Source organism: Chinchilla lanigera, unplaced genomic scaffold (assembly GCF_000276665.1).
Source record: "Chinchilla lanigera isolate Chin_1 unplaced genomic scaffold, ChiLan1.0 scaffold00009, whole genome shotgun sequence".
NCBI classification, from domain to species: domain Eukaryota; kingdom Metazoa; phylum Chordata; class Mammalia; order Rodentia; family Chinchillidae; genus Chinchilla; species Chinchilla lanigera.
The window spans coordinates 11,934,129-11,960,570 of record NW_004955410.1 but is presented as its reverse complement, the minus strand read 5'-3'; the positions used below and the strand labels follow the sequence as shown (position 1 = coordinate 11,960,570).

Genomic DNA, 26,442 nt, shown 5'->3' with positions numbered 1-26,442 from the left:
AAAGAATCAATGAATCAAAGAGCTCTTTCAAAGAATAAACAAAACAGATTAACCAACAGACATCACTGAAGTCTAGAAGACTGTTAGTAACTTGTGTGAAAAACTGTACTCCAACAACTGGAAAATCTTAAACAGACAGATTCTTAAATAACTATGAATTATCAAAACTGAACCAAGAAAGCATAAAAATACTGAACAATCCAATAATAAGCAATGAAACTGAGGCAGTAATAAAAAACCTACTAAGAGAAGTCCAGGATCTGATGGAGTCACTGCTGAATACCCATACTCCTCAAACTGTATTGAAATTAACAAAAACCACATGATCATATCCACAGAAAAAACTTCCATCAAAATCTTTTGACAAAAATAATCTTTTGATGAAAGTACTGCTCATTTATCATATTACAGTGATATGTGCATATCAATGTTTATAGCAGCACAATTCGTAAGAGCTGAATCTTTGAAGCGGCCTAGATGTCTCATCAATGGATGAATGGATAAAGAAAACGTGGCTGTGTGTGGTGGTGCACTCCTATAATCCCTGCACTCAGGAAGGTGAGGCAGGATGATCCCCATGAGTTCGAGGTAAACCTGGATTACACAGTGACTGCAAAGCTAGCCTGAACTACATAGGATGACCTTGTTTTAAAACAAAGTGGTAGCTATACATAATGGAATATTACTCAACTATTAAGAGGGATAAATTTGAGTCATTTGTAGGAAAGTGGATGCAACTTGAAACCAACATTAGGCGAAATCAGACACATAAATATTGTACTGTTTCTCCTATGAGAAACCCAATATATAAATGAGATAGTGTATAAAGCAAAATGAAAGTTGGAGGAAACAGGAAGACAGAGCTTTTGCAAATAACAAGGTCAGCAAGAGATGGAGGGTCGGGGGAGGGAAACGGAAAGAACTGGGATGTGTTGTGAACACGGACCAACTACTCACAATGAATGTAACTATATGTTTAAAGATGGAGGAGAAAGAAGGGATTAAAAAGAATTAGGATGTGTTAAGTACATGTATCATCTCCCTAAAGTGAATATAAACATTACACACGTCTGCAGTTTATAATAAAATTTTTTTAAAAGGTAATAGTTCTTCATGGTCATTTTTGCTTAGTTACATTATTTGGAACTACATAACAACATTAAAAATTAACTAGTTTATTCCCTTGTTTTGTAGAAAAATGCTGCCTTAAAAAAGTCAATGCCTTGACCAAGATTACCACTGTGTTCTCACAGACCTTGTAATGTAATTCATGTAACAGTGCAAGGTCAAGCAACTACTTACATTTAGGATCTATCCTCAAAGTAAAGTTAGGGATACAGCCAAGCATGGTGGCACATGCCTGTAATCCCAGCACTTGGGAGGCTGAGGCAGGAGGATCACCATGAGTTCGAGGCCAGTCTGGGCTACATAGTGAGTTCAGCACTAGCCTGAACTACAAAAAAAAACAAAACAAACAAACAAACAAACAAAAAGGGATAGAGTCAATTAAAAAAAAAGTACTGCCTCTTATTACCAGATTTGGAGGAAAGCTAAAGAAAGAAAATTCCAAACAACAATAATAACAGGCCAGGGATATAATTAAGTGGCACAGTGCCTGCCTGGCAAGCATGGGGCCCTGAGTTGATTCCTGGTACCAAAAAAAACCAGTAACAACAACAAAAATCAAGAGAAATCTTTTTCACTGGGCGTGGTGGCACATGCCTGTAATCCCAGCACCTGGGAGGCTAAGGCCAGAGGATCACTGCAAGTTTGAAGCCAGCCTGGTTTACACAGAGAGTTCAAGATCTGCCTGAACTACATGGCAAGAACCTGTCTTGAAAAATAAAACAAATCCAAAATTAATTATGTAGAAAATAAACTCCAGGAAGAAGTCATTCATTGTACATGTCAAAGGTAACCTTTATATATTAATAGTTTGGTGGACTTTTTTTCTAATTTAAAGTATTTTGAGACTACAGGTTGTCCAGCTTAATTTTTGTACCTCATCTGGCCATAAACAAAAAATGGCTACAAGCTGATAGTTATTATAATAGTACTGTATTTACCATGAAGTCCTTCAGTGAATATGCCTGGGTAGGAAATAAAACAGCAGGAAAGAATACCAAGGTATGCAAATAAACCACCCTCCCCCATAGGGCTCTTAGGGGACTCTGCAACTTATTTCCTTGTCATTCACTGCTTCCTAGGGTGACACAGCAACAGTCTGCCCTATGATGTGCTCTAGTCACTCAAGAGTAATACCATTTCACTCATTTTCCTGCCAATCTAAGTCCATCAACACATTCACAGAGTTGTGCTTCATTATATACTTACCCTCTGAAATTCCTTTACTCAATACGCATTTAGGCTAGTCTACAGTCACCTTTCTTTGGCAGACTATCCCAGGTATGAGACAGAGGAGGAACTGAATCCCAATCTCTTTGTTTATGTATTTATCCACCCATCTGGACTACAAGCTTTTCAGGGAGCAGTCTGCCCTCTCTTGCTTTAATGCTCTCCTCTGTAGAGATTATTACAGATTTTCCTTAGAATAAAACTAAGTTTTGCTTGCTGGTATTATCAATGATATATTCATATCCTTGTATTTCTGTCTTAAATTACTATCTTCCCCACTGCTACTAGTTTTGGTCATTACAAGACACTTAAATGGTATTTGAAATGGGTAAGAATGATATATGTGAGAGAAACTCCCAACCTGCTAGATATCTGGTACGAGTTCATGCTCTCTAAAATCGAAGAATAAATTAGAATAAATTTTAGGAACAAAAGAGGTTAAGAGCAGAATATACTTTTGGGGGGAAAGAAAGCTTTTGTCCAAGAGAGACAGAAGGGGTCCCAAGTAGGTTGCCAAGGTCCCTGTCTTTCTAGGGAATTTTATAGAGCAAATTCATGACCAAGGTAGGAAACATGGGAAATCATAAGATGAGCGTGAGGTGGGACAAAACTATGGTCAACCAATAAGATTACAAGTATAACTGTTCAATAAGATTGATTAAATCGGGATCAAATGGGGAAGTGAGTCACTTGGCAAGTGGGCAAGAATACAGAACAGGGGCTTTTCCTGTAGGGCTTCGGCTCAGTGACTCTTCCTGGCTTTTTTTAAGGTGACGGTACCTTTTTAGAATATCAATCACTAATGTTTATCCCTAGGGGAAGTATGTGGGTGTATTCCTTTCATCTTTTGTCTTGCAGTCTGGCCCCTAATATCCACTGGGGATACTTCCTCCATAGTTGCATCCCATCTTCCGCACAGGCTCATTTGAGGACCCAGCCCTATCTGACTGCCTATATTATTTCTATTTCACTCAGTTGCCTACAACAAGAAGGTCACAGAAATGGAAAATATCACAATTAAGTAGGAATGTAACAAGGAACCAAACAGGGTCAAACACTATCATTACATATTCATCTCAGGCAACTAGGCCCATAGAAAGCAAGACCAGTAACATCTTACCAAAGCTTTCCAATAACATCAACTACCTGTGAAGATAATGGAGAAATGAACTAACAAATACTAATAAACTTAAAAAGGGTTGGTAATACATTTTATTCTCATTAAAATGAATACACTATGACTCCATGTTGCTACATCTATCAAATGAAGCATTCTATCTTTTTTATTATTATTTTTTGTGGTACTGGGGATGGAACCAACTCAGGGCCTGCCTCATGTAGGCTAGGCAAGTGCTTTGCCACTGAGCTACACCCTAAGTCATATACCACTCCTTTTTTCAGTTAATAAGAGGAGAGGAGATGTCAAAGCAGTAAAACTTAGAGAGAAAAAGCATGTATTTTTTCTTATTCAAATTATAAAAATTCATTAAAACGTAATAAAGCAAAATAAAAAGGTGGCTTATTGATATAAATGCAGGTTAAAGATAAATGAGTTCATGTCCACAAGAATGTACAACTGCACAATATCCTTAGGTTAGATTTGAGAACTTGCTTTTAGATGGACATATGGGTCATTTCTAAAGCACTGGATACTCTATAGTTTTAAATTTGTATACAAAGCCTATGTCATTCTTAAGACTCAAGAGGTACAAATTTAGGGGTTTCACTATAAAGAACAGCTTGTAACTTTCCACCTTGCTTAGATTTTCAATTTCTCTTCAAAAGCTCTTCAGCTATTTTACTGTGTGGTCCCTATGTTAGTATAATGTATTACTGGCAATAATAAATTATATTATTTTTAAATACTCAAACATATTCAAATGTTAGCAAAAGTGGCATGTAAAAGGAAATTTTATTTATTTTCAAGGAAATCCAGGTGATACAAAGTGCTTATCTAGGAAGATAGTTGAATTAACAGTATTTCATTTCATTTTATGTGTGTATGTATGTATGTATGTTTTTGAGACAGGGTCTTGCTATGCATTTCAGGCTAATCTTGAACTCACTATGTAGCTGAGGCTGGCCTCAAACTCATGTCTATCCTCTTGCTTCAGCCTCTCCAGGACTGGGATTACAGGCATGCACCACCACGCCTCGCTTAATAGTATTTTAAATAAAGGACTAGAATGTTCTGTTTCCTGGTCCAAATCTAAGGTCCTTATTATTTGCTACTAATACTTCTATTTGTATACACTTTGCTTAAGAGACATAAACTACTATACAGCCTTTACTCTAAGACTGACATCCCTTTTTGATATGGCATATTACAGATTTCTGTTCCTTTTTTTTTAAATTATTTTTTTGTTTTTTTTTCCGGTACCAGGAATCGAACTCATGACCTTGCGCTTGCCAAGCAGGCGCTGTGCCACTGAGCTAAATCCCCAGCCCCAGATTTCTGTTCCTAATGGAACGAAAAGCCAGTATTTCTAAACACAGTTCAACCACAGTAAGTCATATCTACTTTTACCACTGCCTAGATGCACAAGCAGAATGGTGCATGTTTCTTCTAGTTAAAGAAAAAAAATGTCAGGAAAGTATTTATTTATACGAACCAGGACCAGCAGTCATTCCAAAAGAGCCCTTTGAAGAGAATCTCCTTGGACAGCAGATTTTCCACAACATACAGGTCTATTTCCATTATGAAAGCATGTGAGCTCTGTAAATTCCTTAAAGGTTAGATTCTTATTTTTCATGGCAGTACCCTTTCCCAATTACTCCACACACTGGGATATCAGAGTTAATGTTAAATGGATCATTTAAACGACAGATGAGGTCCTTTATACCCAAATAGTCCTGATTGTAAATTAGGTGCTTTGGGATACCGAAGCTCTCTTGAGGCTCTCTCGGCTGGCAGTACCATAGTGAAGGGTGACAGTGCATAACTGAAGGACTACAGTGAAGCCTGGGAACAGTTTACTAACTGGTCAAAACCAGAACTGGTGATTTAAAACTGACGGTGACTTTGTCATTATCAATGGAGTGTTCTTCATAGCTGCTTCCAGAATGCTACTTTCCCAATTTGGGGCTGAGTAGATTAAATAAATCTTTGTATTTACACTTCATTATTTCCACTAATATATTTGGGAGGAAATGTTGCTTTTGAATGTAACAAACACCAAGGTTAAGAAGAAAAGTCATATGGAAAATATCCTATTTGACACTATTAAAAAAAAACCCCACGGGGGCTGGGGATTTAGCTCAGCGGCAAAAGCGCCTGCCTGGCAAGCGCAAGGTCGTGAGTTCGGTTCCCAGTACCGGAGAAAAACCAAAAAAACCAAAAAATAAAAAATAAAAAAAAACAAAACCCACATTGCTTTTTACTCAATTTCCAAACTCAAAAGCTATTTCTAAAAATCTTTAGGCACTGTCACCCTAAAACCCTCAATTATTACAATGAGTGCTTTTAAAAAAGTGCTACTGTGTGTTAAGGCCCTGTACTGCTGAGTCATCCAAATCCTATACCAGTAATTGATATAGTTTCTTTGTTCTTGCCTTCTTGAATTTAACTGTATTAGTCAAGAGAACAGAGCCAAAGTAATGTTTTCTTTGGAGATGGAACTTTTGAGCTTCTCAAGGTCATTAAGAATGTTGTCTAAAAAAAAACTAAATGAAAGGTGTTCATAAAATATTACACATCTCACAGGAACCAAACAGGACATACTCAAACAGGTAAAAGCTGCTTTTACCTCAGCACCGATTTACTCTGGAAGTCACTGCACAGTCTACACTGTACAGATAAGCTGGTATGTCTTGTTATCAGGTTATAAACATAATGCCCATGTCATCAAGAGTTCATTTTTCCCAAATATCCAACTATCTTTTAAAAAAATTCTCATGTAAGACAGGGTTTAATTTCATTTCAGACTAAAGAAGTTGAAGCTCAAAATACCTCACAGTTGGAAAGTTTGGAAGGCAAAGAAACTACATTAGCCAATGTTAAGAGAGGTGTAGCATGGCATAAACCTCTTGTCTTTTATTTTTGTGCCACCTGCTTACAACATAGGAAAACATCTTTAGCAGATGTGAAATAAATAATATTTTGAAACAATTTTTCTTTCCTTTTCCCTCTTTCCTTTCTTCCTCCATTCCTCCCTTCTTCTTCCTTTTCCTTTTTTTTTTTTTTGGGTGGTACTGAGGACTGAACCCAAGCCCTTTGCAATGAGCTACATCCAGAGTCCTTTTCAAAGTTTTTTTTATTTTTATTTTGAGACAGGGTCTCGCTATGCTGCCCAGGCTGGGTATGAATTTGCAATCCTCCTGTATCAGCCTCCCAAGTGCAACGGTTACAGGCATGAGCTGAGGGTAGATGACTACTAAATTTATTTTCATATAAAAGTTAAAATTTCTTAATCATGTCCAAATCATTTGGAAGTTAAAATTTAAGAGTATTAAGTACAACACATTCTTGAATTTCAGGCTATAGTATATGCCAACCACATAATATCCCACCTTTGCCAGACCAGTAATTTATTTCTTAACTTACTACTTCTAAACTATCTTCTTCTTCTTAAAATAAGAATGCAACTAAAGAATTTTGTATCACACAAAATATTCTCCTGTGGAGTTTTGTTTCATTTATAGAACTACCTTTTATCTTTGGATTTTCAATTTCAAATTCAAACATACCTTGCAGAAATAAATGGTACCTACGACAATGTCAACAGCTATCCAGTAACAGCAAGCTCATATATTATAGAGAACTTCTGTGAGGAGACCTACTGAAAGGAAACCTTACTGAAATCTTAAAAGAAACCTGAACTTACAAATGGTATAAAGGTCCCTGATTCAATCACTAAATACTCTCCTCTTTATCTTCAATTTAAAGCAGAACAGACTTGAAACTAGAGCAAGTCTATGCACTAATCCTCACTTTAACTGGACAGCTAATAGTTTCCCCAGCGTCTGGCCTTTATGAACGAGTACCTGTTCCTACATGCAGAAATGTTACCGCGTTCAAACCACACATACTCAGTTTTCTGGAATGATACTGGATTTGGGTTATCTACTTTTCAGTACTACGCAGCTGTAGGCAATAATACTTTGCTCTTTGACTAGCAAGAACAAAGTAGTACCAGAAATATGTATTTTTTTTTAATGTAGAAGAAATAGCCTGCTTCATAGAAATGAAATTCAGATGTTTTGCTTTAAGACTGCATAGCAATGCCTTTTGGGATAAGGCCTCACATCCAGGTTGATGCTTACTGTCTATCTATCCATTTCTTTCAAGCAACATTTTTTTTTTATCGAGTGGGAAGGAAATACTAGAACTTGAGATAAGCAGTATATCTTCTTGTAACTAAAGCAATGTATTTTCTTGTTCTCTTGCAATTGTTTCTACCAAAAAAATATGAGGATGGAAAAATGTGACTCACTGTACAAAAATATGTTTATAAGCAACTCTCCAAGAACATAGACCTTTCGTTAAGGCAGGAACATTTGTATTTACAACACAGAACTGAAACACCTACGTGTTTTTCTGTATAACAGAACATGTTTCTCTTGGCTGAAACAATGTTTTATCTTAGTATTTGAGCAGGAATTTATAAATAGGTCATCTTTGATATTTTGGCCAGAAGGACATTTAGACATTAGTTTTGTTTTAGGGAAAACAGTGAAATGTAACAGCATAAAACACGTTAGTCTTTTTACTTTCTCACATGCACACAAAGTTACCAGCTGAAGTCGTCTTTAATTCGGTTTTCAGTTTTTCCTGGTCTTCTACTAGTTTTTTATTTTCTGCTTCCAAAACGTGTTCCTCATCTGGGCCAGGGCTTTTCAGGATCTACCGCAAGAGAGAGAGTCAGAGAAGAAGCAAGCTTAAATTGCAATGGGCAGATACTCTTACAGAAGGTGGTTAAGTAACCTGTCTAAATTTATTGGTCTTTATTTAATTCTTTGTCCTTTTCAGCACTTTATAATTTTCTACAAGGTACTTTTGCTAAAAGAGAGTTGATATTTGGCAAACACACACACAAAATTTTTCTTTTTATGATAAAATCTCTGAAATGAAAATAACAATTTCTGGTTAGGCTACAATTATAATTATGTTTTCAAAATCATTTAGGTAAATAATGTGACTCTTCCTCAATTAAGTGTATAACTAAGGAAAGAGAAACATTTCTAGAAAAAAAGGAAAGAAGTTCTGATGTTGATATTAATTAGAAGGTCTTCATATTCTGGCATGAGCTACTTAGACTATTTTTATATAGACAAATTCTACATTTAGATTTAATGCTGTCAGTAAGTGGAAATGACAGGGCCATCTCTACGGTTGGAAAATTCTAATTTCCATTCAACAGTCTCCAAATTACTTTTATTCACTTAATCCTTTATAATGCTCTTTACATTTTAAAATCTATTCTGGCATTAAAAATATTTCTCACTTTTCTTTGCCAGAAAAGAAAAAATAAGATCTGAATAATGAAATGGTTGATATAAAAGCACCATGGAGAAAGGTAAATTAATATTCAAAAATAATACATCTATCCACTGGTACGGGCCAGTTGACTAAGTAAGAGGGCAGCAACTTGATACTGAAAGCTTCCACAGTCAAGTAAAAGAGCACATCAGGAGAACTTTAAACAGCATCAAGAGTATAATTTCTACTGTACAGTGATTCATTTTCTAATATAAGTAGTACAGTCAACAAAACAGGAGTTTTATGGAGCAAGGCCTAATGTAAATATTTCACAATGTAAGGTATTATAAAAGATGAAAACGTAAAAGAGGGCCTGGGGATTTAGCTCAGTGGCACAGCGCCTGCCTGGCAAGTGCAAGGTTGTGAGTTCGGTTCCCGGTACCAGAAAAAAAAACAAAAAAAAAAGAAAATGTAAAAGAAACATGGCTTCCACTGTCAAGTAACTTCAATCTAGTAGAAAGGCTAAGACCAACATAAAATAGCACAAGACCAAACACAGTACTATCATGCTACAACAAATTAGGCTGCTCAGAACAGGAATTAAAGCTCTAATGAATATATCATATAATCTTAATTAGGATTATAACTAGGAGATTGAAATATATTCTAAACTGAAGGAACTTCATATCTTTTGAAACAAAATTTTTTTCAAAGTGCAGGACAAGGAAAAAAAAATCCCCAATCTCTTTTAATTTGTTGCTTACTTCAAGTTCAAAATAATTCTCACTATTATTTCACTGAATTCAGTTCACATAATCTCTGGTGATTACCCAAATTGGAAGAGAACCACTGAGCTGAAGGAATTTTACAGTGACTGGTTGAATTATTATGCAGCTGACTTAGAAGACTTGGCTTTGTGTCAGTCTAGTAAATGAGCTTTCACTACTGCACCTGTAAAATTGTCCAGATTTATTATGTGTAATTTCATGCTGGAGAAGGGTCTAGAGTCCCAGAGTCTGAAATTCAATAGCTACCAGCTACAACACAGGTGGTCACTGTTCCACCTACTCTATCCCACCTTGTTGAATGGCTGGGCCTGAGTCAGCGAGAAGTAAAGCTTCATCCTGTCATTTTAAAGCAGTTAACTATGATTAGTCTTTCATAATTACTACATCTATTTAACCGAGTATCAAAACAGAAAGGGGTCTTAGGCACAAGCAAGTCATTTTATTGGCTAGCACAGGAGCTGAAGTTACAAAATGATGCGATTACAAGTGTGGATTCTAGAGTCAGGCTGGCTGGGTTCAATTTTCTGTCACTTTTTGATTGTATGATTTTGTGCAAGTTACATAACCCTCCTGTACCTCTATTTCCTCATCTATAAAATACAGATATAAAGTACAAACCTCGTGGGACCATTGTGAGAATTAAAAGTCAATACTTTAACTGTGAGGCATTTGAGGTGACGCTTGGCATAGATGAGTATTATTTATAGCTAAGGAACCCTGAAGTCCAGAATATACGGAGGTAACTTGCCCCAGGTTGCACTGCTAATGACCAAATCTCTTGGTTTTCAGGCTAATGCTCTTCCCCTAGGTAATACACCTCTGATAGAGAATGAAGAGGTATTTTAACAATTTTATCTTCCATAGCTAATATTTTAAAACCCACAAGAAGTATTTAGATACTGAAATCATCTGTAACATTCTAACCTATGTCCTTACTGTCACTTTGTTGGTCAATTACTTCACTGTGAGCACTGAGTGTGTTCAGTTCACAGACTTCCTTCTGAATGTGTACTGGCTCTAGCCCAGCCTACCTGAACTTCCTCTAATGATTTAGGACCATTGAGTGGATCACAGCTATATAACAAGCAGGGAACCATGACAGCATGGGACCAAAGGAAAGGGAAAAAAAAATGGAGAAAAAGATCACAGGAGGTCAAGGAACCAGTGACCATGAAATAAATATCCTTGCAAGGATAACTGGCTTTTTTTGTTTTGTTTTGTTTTCTGGTACCGGGAATCGAACTCATGACCTCACGCTCACCAGGCAGGCGCTGTGCTGCTGAGCTAAATCCCCAGCCTCTGTAACTGGCTTTTGATAACAGTTCCAAAAATGTTCTGAGGATGGTAATTTTTTTCAAGAACAAGATCAGTTAAAGTGCATTAATTATGGTGCATATGGCAAAAAAGGTAGTATCAAAACTTTATAAAAATATTTTCCCTTTTCTTAGCACAGAAAAATAGGAAAACAACTACAGGGAAAAAAGTAGTGTTCTAATAGTAGTTGCTTTTTGATACTCTAAAATGATGTTCCTAATTTTAAATCATTAGTAGTTCTATAAACACAAGGCTGTGTGTCTTTGAGTTTAGTCGTCATATGGTAAAGCATCTAGGACTATGGTTTTATTTTTACTTTGTAAAATGATATTAAACCTATCTTAAGGTAATAGCTTTACCTATTATTTATTGAAGTAAATTCAAGGTATAAAATGAAGTTATTATGCTACTGAAACATTAAAAAAAAGCAAAAAATGACATTGCTTTTGAATACAGAAAATATAACAGCTTGATTTCTAGGAATTGTATTTATAAAAGGAAATTTATAAGCCATCAATACATCAATGCCTTTTCAAAACAGAATAAAACAAAGTAAAATATAAACTGGTTCTTTTTTTTGGGGGGGAGGGGGTTTTCTTCCAGTACCGGGAATCAAACTCACGACCTTGCGCTTGCGAGGCAGGCACTGTGCCACTGAGTTAAACCCCCAGCCCTAAACCGGTTCTTATACTTTAAAAGTTTCCTTAAAAGATGCTGGTAGTGGTCAAAGAAACATTTTTGAGTTCTGTTTCTATGAAAAGAGGTCTTTAACTTTTTGTTATAGATTAAATGAGGCAAAAACTGAAAAGTAAAATATGTGGTGTAAATAGGTGATCATGATAGTGTAGCATCATTCCTCTTGCAACTGGTTTTGCCTCATTTAATAAATTTTAGGGGCTGGGGATTTAGCTCAGTGGCAAAAGCGCCTGCCTGGCAAGCGCAAGGTTGTGAGTTCAATTCCTGGTACCAGAAAAAAAACAAAAACAAAACAAAACAAAAACACACACACACACACAAAAGAATAAATTTTAGAAAGCTTTATGTTGCGCCCCATAATAGCTAACCCATTCAGGATTGATGAAAGGTAGTGCTTATAGCTCTTTGGTATAAGAAGCTAGGCTTTTGGACTTAAAAGATTTTAATTCTCTATGGTAGACTGAAAAAGTACTTCTTACACAACAGTGTAATGTATAATGCTATTTGCATTTCACTGGAGAAAAACAATCATATTTGATCATTTTAGGAATTCTTCCTTCCTTCCTTCTCCTTCATTCCTTCCTTCTTCCTTCCTTCCTTCTCCTTCCTTTCTTCCTTCCGTCCGTCCGTCTGTCCCTCCCTTCCTCCCTCCCCCCTCCATTCTTTTTTTTTGGAGACAGGGTCTCATTATTGTAATTCAGACTGGTCTTCAACTCACTATGAAGCTAGGCTGGCCTGGAGCTTACAGCAATCCTCTTGTCTCAGCCTCCTGAGTGCTGGTTTTACAGGTGTGCACTACAATGCCTGGCTTAAGAACACTTTGTTTAAGAAAGTGTTATGAAAACACTCCTCTTTTTGCTGAAAATTAATATATCACTTCTTCAGAATATCAACAATATTCATACAAATTGTTACAAAGAAAATGAAATACCCGTTTTAGTTTTTCGTTCTCTTCCATGAATCTCTTGGCAGCTTTATTAGTATTTTCTGCTTGAGTTTTAAGTACTCCTTTGTTTGATAGTTCTTTTGCCAGTTGAGTAATAAGTGTTACCAGACGTCTCAATACCCTAAGGAGAAAAAAAAATCAGAATAGCTCATAATCAGACTAGCCAGCCACCAGGGGCTGTGAGTTTAAAACTAACAGCCACGATCCAGTGACTTGCAGTTAGGCACAGAGGTGTGGTACTGGAGATGATAGTCAAAACAGAACAGATTCAAAAAAAAAACAAACAAAACAACACAAATTCAAGTCTCAGCTAAAGCCTGTATCTCATTTCTCTGGAGTCTTTGTTAGAAAGTGAGGACTGGGCTGGGGATTTAGCTCAGCAGCACAGCCCCTGCCTGGCAAGCTCAAGGTCATGAGTTCGATTCCCGGTACCAGGGGAAAATAAAAAGTGAGGACTGGAATATACAAGGGAATATACAAATCCAGTAGCACTTTTTTATTTTTAGTGGTTCTGGGGGCATTGAATCAAGGGCCATGTACATAAAGTGGTATTTAATATCTTACTTATAGAGGCCCCTAGCTGGTAACAGAAACAGGAGAATCTCAGACAGTGTGGCAAGGCCAGAAAGAAAAAAAAAATTCTTTTGGCCAAGGTCAAAATTTACTAAAGAGCATTGTATAAGGTTGGCCAAGCTTAAAAACTGCCTATTCACCCATTTATGTGTAACTTCCATTGTTAGGAATTATAATTAATCTCTTCAATTATTTACTTATCAGGTACTTCCTGAGGAACTGCTAAGTGTTAAACACTATATCAGGTGTTGGGGATATCGCAGAAAATGAACTCAGTGCAGAAAATGTCCTTATGAGGTTTAAATTCTAGTTAGAGGCATGGCTTTAAAACAGTACTTCATTACAACTGTAATGATATTTAAAAGTTAAGTATACACACATTTTAGAGTGGAAGATCCACCTACTTTGGGAGGAATGACAGCCACAGAAGGCTTCCCTGAGAATAAGGCTGAGGAAGAACAGGAGTTAGCCACATGAAGAGGGAAGGAAGAGTTCTGTCAGAAAAAACAGCCTGTATGAAGCCCCTGAAGTGGGAAAGAGGTGGGCACACCGTGACGCTCCATCAATATTTATTGCACGTAGGAATGAATATATAGTGAAGGGGAGTGAGGGGGATGTGTTAGGCTCATCAGAGAACAGTGCGAGAGAAGGCTCCAGAGAGGCAGGGGCCAGGTCATTCAAGGACCTACGGAACTAGGAGACCTGTAAGGTGTCAGTATTATTTATGCCAGTATATCATCTGAGGTCTTTCCTGGAGATATTAGTACAGTAAAATGACTGTGTAAAGGTAGGGGAAAAAATGAGAAAGAGAAATCTAAATAATGTTTTAAAATTAAAAGTGTGCTTTTACTCACAGCCAAAAAAATAATGAAAATCCTGAAATGTAAAGATTTCTTTGCGATCTGAAAAGTTTCATCTGCGTATGTTCATAGGCACTAGTAGTTTTGGTGGTTGTGATCTTCTCCAGGGAATGAGCATAGGAGTATTTCCTCACTTCTCTGATAGCATCTATTACAGAAGCAGAAAATATAAAAATTTGCTTTTTAAGAATATAAAATTATTATAAAAGAGAGGCAATTTTAGAATAAATTATCAAATTTTCAATGACGGACTTTGGGTAGGGACTTCTTTCTTTCAGTACTGGAGAAGTATCAGGCTCTAAGTAGGTACTTTGCAAATGGATATTAGTGGGAGATTACAAATTACCACGGCATTTTATTTTAAATTACTCATAGAGACTTACCGTCACTCTACTGTTGTCTTTTGCTATTTTGCAAACTATTTTATCTTTATCCCTAATGACTAAAATTTAACCTATCAACAGTTAACAGGTATAATATCCCATTATACCGATCCCAAGAGATGACACTACTTCTCTTACAGTACTAGCATTCTATTATGTGTGTTACTTTAAATAACTGATATTTTAGAAATACTTGGTTACACTGAAATTTCCACTGGTATAAATTTATTAAAATGGGATTTGACCTATGGTGGCACATGCTTCCCCAACTGGCAGCTGGTGGCACCAGCTACTGGACATGTTCAGATAGCTGGTCTTTTGATGTTCCCAGTTGTGGTACATTTAAGATCTAGGGGAACTGCTGCTTTCTAGTAGGAAATAGAGCTTATTCGGGTCTATATTTAGTGCATTGTTAGTCACTGGATTCTTACATGTCTTGGAGAGCTGCCTTAGATCTGATAGCAGAGGTAAAAACCAAGTTCTACTACTATATTCCTTTCACGTGACAATCAGCATTCTTGGGAAAGCATTTTTGCCACATAAGGAAAAGAATTCCTGTTAGAGAACTGAAGCCATTTTGGCTATTTGACTTTATTTCTTATAGCAGCTTTACTGGGATATGATGTACATACCATAAAAATGACCTTTTTAGTACATTCACAAAGTTTTGTGACCATCACCATCTAATTTCATAACATTTTCATCACCCCAAAAAGAAACGCTGTATCCATGCTTCCCTTACTCCAGCTCCTGACAACCACTGTCTGTATGGTTTTGCTTATTCTGTACTACGCATATAAACAAACTGGTATGCTAGTCTGTTTCTTTCATTAGCGTGCTTTCTAGGTTCACCTGTTACAGTATGTATCAGTACTTCATTATTTTTTATAGGTAAATAATATTCATTGTAGAGATACAACACTTTTCGTTTATATCCATGCATCAGCTGATGGACATTTGTGTTGTTTCCACTTTTTGACTATTATGGAAATGCTGCTGGGAATCTCCATGTACTCATTTTGTGTGGGCATGTATTCACTCCTTGTGGTATATACCTAGGAGTAGAACTGCTGGGCCACATGGGTACTCTGTGTTTAACTTTCTGAGGAACTTTTTTTCCGAAGCAGCCATACCATTTTACGTTCCCACAACCACTGTAGGATGGTTCCAGTTTGTCCACATCCTCAGCAATATTTGTTATTACCTGTCTTTCTAATTACACATACCCTAGTGGTGGAGGGGGTGTGTGAAGTGATTTTCTGATGGCTAATGATGCTGTGCATCTTTTCAAGTGCTTACTGACCATCTGTATATTACCTGTTGAAAAATGTGTATTCAGATCCTTCATTCAGAAAGTTATTTACCTTTTTATTTGTTCCTCAAATTTTTTTCAAGTTGAGAATGAACATTTATCACACATAGTTAACCCCTCTGTAGTCTTTTGATGTACAATGCTTAGCTATAAAGATCTGACTGGATCAGATTTAATACTTTTGGCAGGAATCCTTTATACTTTACGGTAAACTTGATTACTTAGTTTTAAAAGCATATATTAATTGGGGTTCTCCAGGCAAACAAAACCGATAGAGGGTGTGAAGAGAGGGAGAGGAAAGAAGAAGGCGTGGGGAAAGCAGATTGATTGGTTGATTGATTTTAAGAATTACCTTACATGCAGGCTAGGAAATCCATAATCTACAGGATAGACCTGCAGGCTGGAGACCCAGGGAAGAGCTACAGTTTGCTGGCACAATTCCTTCTTGCTTAGGGAAGTAAGTCTGTCCTGTTAAGGTCTTTATGTGACTGGATAACACCAATCCATACTGTAGACAGTATAATTAGCTTTACTCAAAGTCTGCTTGTTTTATTTATTTATTTATTTTTTGTAATCACTCCAATTTTGTACCTGAAAAGATTTCTTTTATTCAGCTGTTAAAGAGTTTTCTGGCTGTCTGTATGAATTTTAGAACCAATTGGTAAATGTTCACAAAAATGCCTACTGGGATTCTGACTGGGACTCTGTAGAATACACTGTTTGATTTTGGAAGAATGAACTTGTTAATATTGAGCCTTTCAACTGATGAAAACATCTCCATTTATTTTGATCTTCTTTAATTTCTACCAGCAATGCTTTTATAGTTTTTAGTAGAGAGTTCTCATATATCATTTATAAAGACTATTTTAGGCTTCTTGGTAAACTTATAAAAGGAATTTCTAAAAATTTCATTTTCTAGTTGTTTACTATTTATAGTATGGACACAATTAATTTTTGTAGATTGACCTTATACTTTGTGATCCCACTACATTAATTTCTTTTACATAGTACCTTCCTTATAGATATTTAAGGAGTTTCTATTAAAACAATCACATCTTGGGGCTGGGGATATAGCTCAGTGGAGTAAGCGTATGCCTGGCAAGTGCAAGGTTGTGAGTTCCATCCCTGATACCACAAAAAATAAACAAATAAATAAATAAATAAACAAAATAAAATAAAATAAAAAAATAAAACAATCACATCAGCCAGGCGTGGTAGCACATGCCTACAATCCTAGAACTGAGGCAGCAAGATCACAGGTTTGAGCCCAGCCTGGATGACTCAGTGAGTATTGTTTCAAAATAAAAAACAAAACAAAGGCTGGGGATGCAGCTTAATAAAAGGTCCTAGGTTTAGCCCCAGTACCACAGAACAAACTAACTCTCCCCAACCAAACTCATATCATCTATAAATAAGTACTGTTTTACTTTTTCCTTTATAAACTTTTTTTTTCTATTTTAACATCTTGATTAGGACATTTACTACTTAAATGAATAAAAACAGGAAAAATGAATATCTTTGCCTTGTTCTCAGTCTTATGGGGCAAGTTTTTTCTTTTTTTCTTTTTTTTTTTTTTTGTGGTACTGGTGATCGAACTCACGACCTTGTGCTTGCCAGGCAGGCGCTTATACCACGGAGCTATATCCCCAGACCGGGGCAAGTTTTCAGTATTTAAAAAAGTATGATGCTAGCTTAAGGTTCTTTTGGTAGGTCATATTCATCACAATAAGGAATTTTCCTTCTAATCCTAATTTGCTAATTTAAAAAAAAAATGAGTGAATATTCTTAATGTACCAACTAAGATTAGTCATTTAAATTTTTTTCCCTAATACACATTAAAAGCTCTAAATTTTCCTCTAAGCAGTACTTTTGAGACATACCGCAAATTTTGATATATTTTCATTATTCACTTAAAATATTTTCTAATTTTCTTTGACCCAAGGGTTACTGACAAGGATCCTTGACTAATTTCCAAACATGTAGTTAATTTTCTTGGTATTTGTTGCTGATTTCTGTTTTTTATCACCAGTATGACTTCAATCCTTTGTATTCACTGAGACTTGTTAGAACACTGGGTGATGTGCCCAGCCCTTTGAAAATTTTTTTAAAACTTTGACACAAAGTCTTTTTAAGCCACTAAGTTGCCCAGGCTAGGCTCAAACTTGTGGTCCTCCTGCTTCAGCCTCATACAGAGTTGGGATTATAGGGGTGGGCTACTGTAACTGGCTAAGTTTTTAAAGGGTAAGTCTTACTGGCTTAATTTTTACTTTAGTAAATCTCTAATTCCTGGGACACAGGCTCTGTTCCTAAGAAACAGCCTTTCTATAGTTTTAGTAGAAAAGTTTCAAAGTCTTTACCAAGCCCGTCTAATGTAAGACTCAGACTTCAAATTGTCTCTACTTAGTGGGCAGCAGGCAAAATTTCTGGTCGTTTCTTGCTGCTTCCCACGTTAATGTCCCCATGAGCTCCTTGGAATCTTCCCCACATATCCATAGTTCAAGAGTCAACCAAGGACTTGGCGGGGGCAGTGTGGGGTTCTCCCTTGTCTTGGAAATTTCCCTTAATGTTTGGCCCTTCTGATACCTTCAGAGCAGCCAACTGCTTTTGAGTTGCAGCTGCCCATGCCACAAAGACTGATAAGTGGTTGGAAAAGAAGCTATATAAAAGTGATCACACCCAGTGTGATTTCCTCTTTGAGGACTGACTGACCACCTCCTTCTGCTTGCTTTTGATTGCATTACCAGCCATCAAATATTTTTGTCATATTTTATGCAGGGTTTAAATCATGGGTAGGGTAACCTAATACAAAATTTCTTTGTCATTACTAATACCAGAACTACTCTACCTTTCTAAAAAGTAATTTCATTGTATTTATTCTCTATTTTTGCAGTACTGAAGATTGAACCCAGGGCCTTTCCACTGAACTACATCCCCCCCCTTTTTTATTTTGTGAAGGATGCTTGCTGAGTCACTCAGTTGCCCAGGCTGGGCTGAAACTTGCATTCTCAGTTTCCCAGAGTTTTAACTAATTGAGGTGAAATTCATATAAAATTACATCACCAGTTTAAATATAAGTGACATTTAACATAGCACATTATCGAGTAACCTACATCCATCTAGTTCCACATTATTATCACTCCAAACTAAAACCCAAATAGTACATTCCAAAATTATAAAATACTTAATTTTTTGGTTTTATATTTGTATGTTGTTTCTGTTACTGAAGATCTTAGCTTCTAATACTATTAAAACTTATTTGTTCTTTCTTTGCTGAAAGAAACTGTCAATGAGTCCTTGGTTGATCAGCTTTGTATGTCTATATCTGTATTCATGAGAAACCACTTTGAAGATATCAATATGTAATACAACAAGCATTGTTAATTCCCTACCACTCTGTTTGTAACTCTGTACTGTCTGTACTGTTCCTTTGCCATTTTGTAAAATGTCAACTGTCTGTTAATATTTTCCTCCTTTTATTTTTAAAATAAAAAAAACTTTTTTGCTTTATGCTGTAATATACACAAAATAGTTAAAAATTTCCAACAATAAAACTACTAACTGAAGTTTCATATTTTATTACAATCCTTTTTGATTTTAAAACATGAGCTTCTTGAAAGAATTCTCTATCATATATTACCACTCTGATATACTATTTGGTTTGTTTGCTGTGGTTTACTTTCAATTCTAGAGCTTTTTTCCTAGCTTCCTAAAATTTGCTTTCAGTTTTCTTTTTCTAACTTCTGGGCCAGTTCAAGCAATACTGGTATCTGTTTTTTCAAAGTGGTGGTGAAACTGCTTGCAAAAGAATCTAGTTTTATGTTTTTCTGAAGTAGTGGCCCTTTATTATAACATTATTTCTTTTATGAAAACTAGTCTGTATAAGTTTTATGTATCTATTGGGATTCACTTGGCAAATTATATTTTTTGCATTATTACTCCAGGTTTCACAAATTAATCTGCACAGTTATATAAAATAGTCTCTTTGAGGTTCTTTAAGAATGTGTGTGTGTGTGTGTGTGTGTGTGTGTGTGTGTGTGTGTGTGTGTTTAAATGGTACAGGGGAATGACAGGCAAATATTCTACCACTGAGCTACATCCCCAAGCCCTTTTTACAATTTTGAGACAGGATCTTATAAAATTGCTAGGCTGGCTTCAATCTTGTGATCTTCCTGCCTTTGCTTCCTGAGTAGCTGGGGTTACAGGCCTGTGCCACTATATCTGGCTTCCTCTTTTTTTTCTCTTCCTGTGATAGGGGTGATTGAATCTGGTGCTTCTGTACTGGGAAACACCCTGAGCCCTTTTTTATTTCTTTTGAGATAGGGTCTTGCTAAGTTACCCAAGTTGGGCTCAAACTTGTGATCTTCCTGCCTCAGCTTCTCAAAGTGCTGGTTTCCTCTACCTAATTGACAGTTTTCTCTTTATAATTCCTCAAATTACTTTAATAATATAGTAAGAGCATGTTGACCATACAAAGCAATCAAACAAAAATGCTAGCCAATATTAATAAAGTTTGAGAATAAATGGTCATATAAACCCATCTGCAGAATGGATCAAACTGTATATAGTATCAAGGACATTATGTCTGAAAAATGGAATGGAGTCAATGATAAGGGAAGAGTATGACATGTAATCAATTTCTTATAAATCATGTAAAGATAGTCTTTATTTTAGGGTCGCATTTATAGAAACCTCCTAATTCCTGGAATGTACCTCTGCTAATTCTTTTTTTTTTTGGTACCGAGGATTGAACTCCGGACCTTGCGCTTGGCAGGAAGGCGCTTGTGCCACTGAGCTATATCCCTGGCCCATTACCTCTGCTAATTCTAAACATCTAATGTTTTACCTACAAAGGGTGATCAAAGTATCTGGTAAATGTATAAATCTAAAAAAATCTCACAGTAAAAAAAACTGTGCCATTAACTGTCCTGAAATACTTCCCATTGCATTGAACCACATATCCCATCCTTATCCCTTTCTGAAGCAGTTCTGGAAGGCTTCTTTCGGGAAGTCTCTCTGTGAGACATAAAAAATATAACGATGCTGCTGAATGTCATCCAATGGAAAGGGAGGCTCATAAAAACATTATGGTATGTTTTCATTTACCTTTTAAATCAGATCTGGCACTGTGTGACTTCAGGCTCTTCTCTAAGGTCAAAATGACCATAAAGGGTCATTCTGAATTAATTCAGGACACTGAGGCAGCCACAACAGCACAACTAAGGACACTCATGAAGGGGAACTTCCAAAACTCATGAAAGGGGACTTCGAGAACTGTTTCAGAAAGTGGCAAGAATGATGAGATAAATGTGTTTGAAGTGAGGGCAGTATTCTGAGGGAGATTAATATCTTTTACTGTAATAGATTTTAAAATGTTTTTGAACATTCACTGTATTTTTTTATCACATTTCGCACATATTGTGTTTCCTACTTGACTTATATACGCTTCAGTAGTACTGACTCCAGGAACATACACACTTTATAACAGTTACTTTATTAGAGAAAGAATCAACAAGAAAAATGAGATATATTCCACAGAAAAATATAAATTAAGCTGGTATAATCTATTAGTTATGCATTATTTATATCATTTTGTCTTAGTGGACTAGGACTCTGCATTATACACTCCACATGTGTTACTGTATTAAAACCTTAAAACACCCTACGAAAGCAGGTGTATAAATCCATTTTGAGATAAAGACCCTGAAATTTAGAAGTAAGTCTTATCTACCTGCCTTAACTACCCATGATGTTTTTTTTTTTTTTCCAGTACCAGGAATCGAACTCATGACCTTGTGCTTGCCAGGCAGGCGCTGTGCCACTGAGCTAAATCCCCAGCCCTTACCCATGATGTTAATGGAGCGGAATTACCCATTCTACCTACAGATAGAGGGACCAGCAAGCTGTCACGATTCTGCTTTGTGACACTCCGGCCATAGCTTTCCAGATGAAGAGTGGTTACCTGGTCTCAACTATTTCAATTTTTTGCTTGGAACTTAAAATTGGGATTCAGAGATAGCTAATTAATCCTTGTACTGTATATGTTGAAGTGACAATGCCTGGCTGCTGTGTATGCTTATTTTCTGTCTTGAAGATGGAAAATTAAGAGTCCATAGAGATAAGAATGAAGAAGACACAGAAGACATGCAGGACACTTCAGTTCCTAGAACCGTCCCTCTCTGGAATACGGCTGGCTTCCTTTCTTCCTTCCTTGTGCTGCTCTGAAACTATATTTTATTATAATTTCTCCTTGTTCATGTGAGTGCACTTTGGCTTCTGGTACACATACACACAGCTCTTCTCTCTCACACAGGAAAAGTGGTAGCCTTCAGTAGAAATTCTGAGGATAATTTTAAGAGTTTGAATTTCACAATATTTTCCTAGAGCTAGTTAGAGATGCTGAGATTATCTCTTTATGTCACAGATGAATAACTCAGAGATAAAATGCCATTCCAAAAGTAATCTAGACAGTGGAGTAGCGTAGGGACTGGTTTTCTTCATCTTTTTACTAGTTCACCATGTTTCATTATATAGCTAGAGGTTCACTGCATTAATATTAACAGGCTATGAATACTGACATTATGAAATGAGGCATAAACCCATCCACAACTTGATACAATTACCTTATTGTGTTTTACTATTTTATACCCTCTTCCCAACAGATGTTCAGTTTTATAAAGAGACTTAATTCTATTTCAAAGGCTGGTAGTGTGGAACATGAAATAGATTTTCTCACAACACAATGTCAGACATGGTGGTTATAGTCCCAGGTTGGTCCCAGGAAAACTTAAGCTACAACACAACTATGAGGGAATTCCGAAGGACAGCATCTTCTGTAAAGTTTATCAAAAGGCAAATTGCTGAGGTAGGTGTGGTGACAAATGCCTTTAATCCCAGCACTTGGGAGGCTGAGGCACGAGAACAGTAAGTTCGAGGCCAGTCTGAGTGACACATGAATTTAAGGCCAGTCTGAACTGCACAGTGAGATTCTGTCTCAAAAAAACAGGAAGAAAAAAAAAAAGAAAAAGCACCAAACTGTCAAGAAGTGATGCTTCAAGAAGTATTTGGATGATCTTAGAGAAGTCACTCTCTTTGAAATCAATATTACTTCTAAAAAACCATGGTGATTATTAAGACTCATAGATTTCTGTTCTGCCCAGAAACTTTATAGCTCTAAAATAATGAGATGAGATGAAGATTTGAAACAGGATGAAAACTTATCCCTCATCCAAAATGTATGGGACCAGAAGTGTTTTGGAATTATGATTTTTTTGGTTTTTGGAATATCTACATATACACATTAAGATACCAGGAACCAATCAAGATTCACACCTCGCATCTAAGATTCTCTTTTAGCATATAAAAGATTCTATTCATTTATTTCCTAACAGGTAAGACTCTAGAATACCACGTAACAATGAACTGTATAACTAGTAATCATGAGAAGTAACAACAGGTAACTCTGAAGAGCTGATTATGCATTGATGCAATTATCTTAAAATAATCTAAACCAATCTAAAAGATGTTAAGAACGATTGCACTCTCCTGAAATTTTTGCTTGAGCATACAGAAGAGTACCAATTGTGTATAGAGATGTCACCCTCTTGTCTACTATCAGTATACAGTGTAAAGTCAACTATATGTCAACAGTAATATCTATTAATTGAAAACCAAGGAATTCATTCAAAAAGAACTACAGTTATGCATATTCAAAGGAGGGAATTTATTACTTACCTAGAAATAGAACAATCAACAGGATTATAATTGTTAGGAAAGCCTTGTTCCAAAATGTTGCAATTTTACCCCAGACCTTAAATGACAAAATCTTCTGCCATCTGTAAAGCAATTATATTAGGTATAAAAACAAAGTAGATTTTGAAATACTTAAGTAATATTTTAGTAAAAGCATGGCAAGTAAAAAGAATTGGAGAAATTTAATTTTAATATGTATTAATCCTCTTAGGTGACATAGAATATCTAATGAATTATACAACCCTTTTAATTTTAATAACTTTACACTGATTACCTTTTGTCTGGTGGCTTAAACATTCTAAGGTGAAAATAACTTTTAAACGTACATAAGCAAAACCTTAAAAAATGGTGCTGGGTATGGTGATGCATGCCTGTAGCCCCAGTATTTGGGTGACTGAAGCAGGAGGATTGCCATGAGTTTGATGCTAGCCTGCACTACATAGTGAGTTCAAAGGGTTGCTTGATAGGGTTGCCCGAAACCCTGCTTCAAAAACAAACAAACCGATAAAAAAAAAAAAAAAAAACCCTTTCCCCAAAACCAAAACCCAATCTTAAAAAAACAATTCTTGTAGTTAGAAACTACAGTCTATTGGTCTAACAATTAGCAAATTTCAGGTGTAGATAGCTTATGTAACTCTCTGCACGTTTATTTTTATGTAGTACATTTTTTTGTTTTGTTTTTTGTTTTTTTTCTGGTACTGGGAATTGAACTCACAAACTTGCACTTGCCAGGCAGGCACTGTGCTGCTCAGCTAAATCCCCAGCCCCTGTAGCACATTTTTAATATCTCCAGGTAAACGAATAAAAAGAACTTCTCTACTTTAACCATGAAGGCTGTAAAAAAAAAATTATTACGACACACACACTCACAAAGGTGAAAAAAAGTTACATATATACCGTGTTTAATTTTTACATTTGCATATACCCATGTAATTTTCATATATGTATATACTCAGGTCATTTACCTTCTACCCAGATCACAGAGGAAGTGAGATGGCAACATAAAGAGTCAAGAGGCATTGAAGAGCATTAGCAAGCGTTGGGATATAAACCCAGGCAGTGATTTCCGTAACACTGGGTTATGTGACAAAAGACCAGAGACTAAAGGAAACCTAAAGCCTTTTCTTTGAAGACTATGGTCACATAAATAAAAAAGGTAAAGATGTTAATACACACACTGCAAGGATATACTATACATATACCATACTTACTTTTATTTGTACATGAGAGAATTTACATCATATGCACATATAAATGTACCCAAAAGGCACTTGATCAAATAGGTAAAAAACTGTATTGGGCAGGAAGAAATAGGCTGATCTATATTTATGAATCATTTTGGTTTTTTCCGGGTTTTTTGGTTTTTTGGTTTTTTTTCTCCGGTACCGGGAACCGAACTCATGACCTTGCGCATGCCAGGCAGGCGCTTTTGCCGCTGAGCTAAATCCCCAGCCCCTATGAATCATTTTGATGGAGAGAAGGATCAACTGACAAAAGTTGCTTTCAAGGGCCGAGGATATAGCTCAGCGGAGCAGTGCCTGCTTGGCAAGGTCATGAGTTTGATTCCCAATACAAAAAAAAAAAGTTGCTTTCAAGTCCTTAAGCCATCTTTAGAAATTAGATGTTTAGAAACAAGATTTTCCTCTTCAGTATATGGGGTTCTTCTGTTATAAATACAATGAGCAAGGAAAACAGGCGCTACAGAAGGCCTGACAGGACAGTCAGTGTGAGGAGCAGAAAGCACCAAAAGCCATACTTTTCGGGGAACTGTCTGTCACAGATCAGTGAGGGGACCTCAGCCAGGTCATCTGCCCTCTTCTGAATCTCAGTATGTGATCTACAGAAGGAGGAGGTTAGATGGAATAATTAAAAATCTTCCCTGCTACAGTATGATCTCATTGTTTTTCTTTAGTAAGGAAGAAAAAAGCCCAGGTATGTATAACTAGACAACAGACAGGAACAGAAGTGAGGTGAAACCCAGGTAGGGGAGCAAGAGTTGTAAAAAGCTACCCGGATTCTGAGCCAAGGCAAAACTTTCCTTTTTTTTCTAGTCCCAGGACTGGAATAAGGCACAGTTGAAATAAAGTGGGTTATCGCCAGGATCTCGCTTATGAAATACTTTTTTATACCGTGAGCATAAACAAATTTCTTACAACATTTTTATTACAAACCTGTTTCATCATCCACACTATCAAACTCCTGGGTCTAAAATTAAAACAGTAAGGAGATTAGACTGTTAACAAGGATAAAGTGAGTCAATGGTTAGGTTAAAATACCTAGTAGTACTACTTGAAAGGCCTAATTTGATACTTTCCACGTTCAGGTCTTTTCATATGCATTCATTAATTTTGAGTGAAATAAAATGAGGTGAAATCGCCATTCATGAAACTATTTCTGGCTTACCTAAGGCTAAACTAAGAATCATTTTTTGGTTTCAGTTTCTTATTGTCATTTCACTGTCCCAATTTAACGTTTTTGTACCGATGCTGTAGTGCAGACAATTTATCCACTTATATTTATTTACCTCACTGTTTCAATTCAGGGCTATAAAAGAAAAGTAAAATCTGATGACTGGACAGGACAGGTGTCAAAAGTGTAAGTACCGTTTTTAGTGTATCTGTAATCAACGGAACTAAAAGGGTTGGGCTCCTCTCCTTTGAGACGTGAAAAGAACTATTTCTTTTGTAAACATAATTATACAAAGCGGTGTTTTCAAAGAGCACCTTTTACACCGTGAGCGCTCAGAACTTTTTATCTTAACGTCTTCCGTAGCACACTCCGCAGGCTGCAGGAGCTCAGCAAGTATTTACTGCTAACGACAGGAGGGTTTCCTACCTCTGAGGAGAAATGAAAGGTACACAGAAGAGTAAAATGAGTCCTATTTCGGCATACAGAAAGCTTGCAACTGCCACCCACTGGATTGTCATTTTTGGGTCCTCGCACCTAAACAGAGAAACACTTATTTTACTTCGCTCCTTGGAAGGAAACGAGGTCAGCGGCCCGGGCGCGGCGTCCGGGTGGGCGTTCCGGGCCGGCGCGCGGGATTTG

The 26,442-nt window shown here is 36.5% G+C and overlaps 1 protein-coding gene across 1 annotated transcript in view; it reads right to left on the bottom strand.

Moving 5' to 3' along the window:
* The window catches only part of Bcap29 (B-cell receptor-associated protein 29), a 54,322-nt gene extending 27,909 nt beyond the window's left edge, over window positions 1-26,413 (bottom strand). The window contains exons 1-5 of the mRNA XM_005377284.2: window positions 26,230-26,413; window positions 23,377-23,477; window positions 13,945-14,098; window positions 12,503-12,638; window positions 8,089-8,197 (exon numbers count right to left, since the gene is read on the bottom strand). Coding sequence (XP_005377341.1) covers window positions 8,089-8,197; window positions 12,503-12,638; window positions 13,945-14,098; window positions 23,377-23,477; window positions 26,230-26,321 — 592 coding nt within the window. The 5' untranslated portion in view covers window positions 26,322-26,413. The remainder of the gene's footprint in view (window positions 1-8,088; window positions 8,198-12,502; window positions 12,639-13,944; window positions 14,099-23,376; window positions 23,478-26,229) is intronic.
* Window positions 26,414-26,442: the final 29 nt, after the last annotated feature.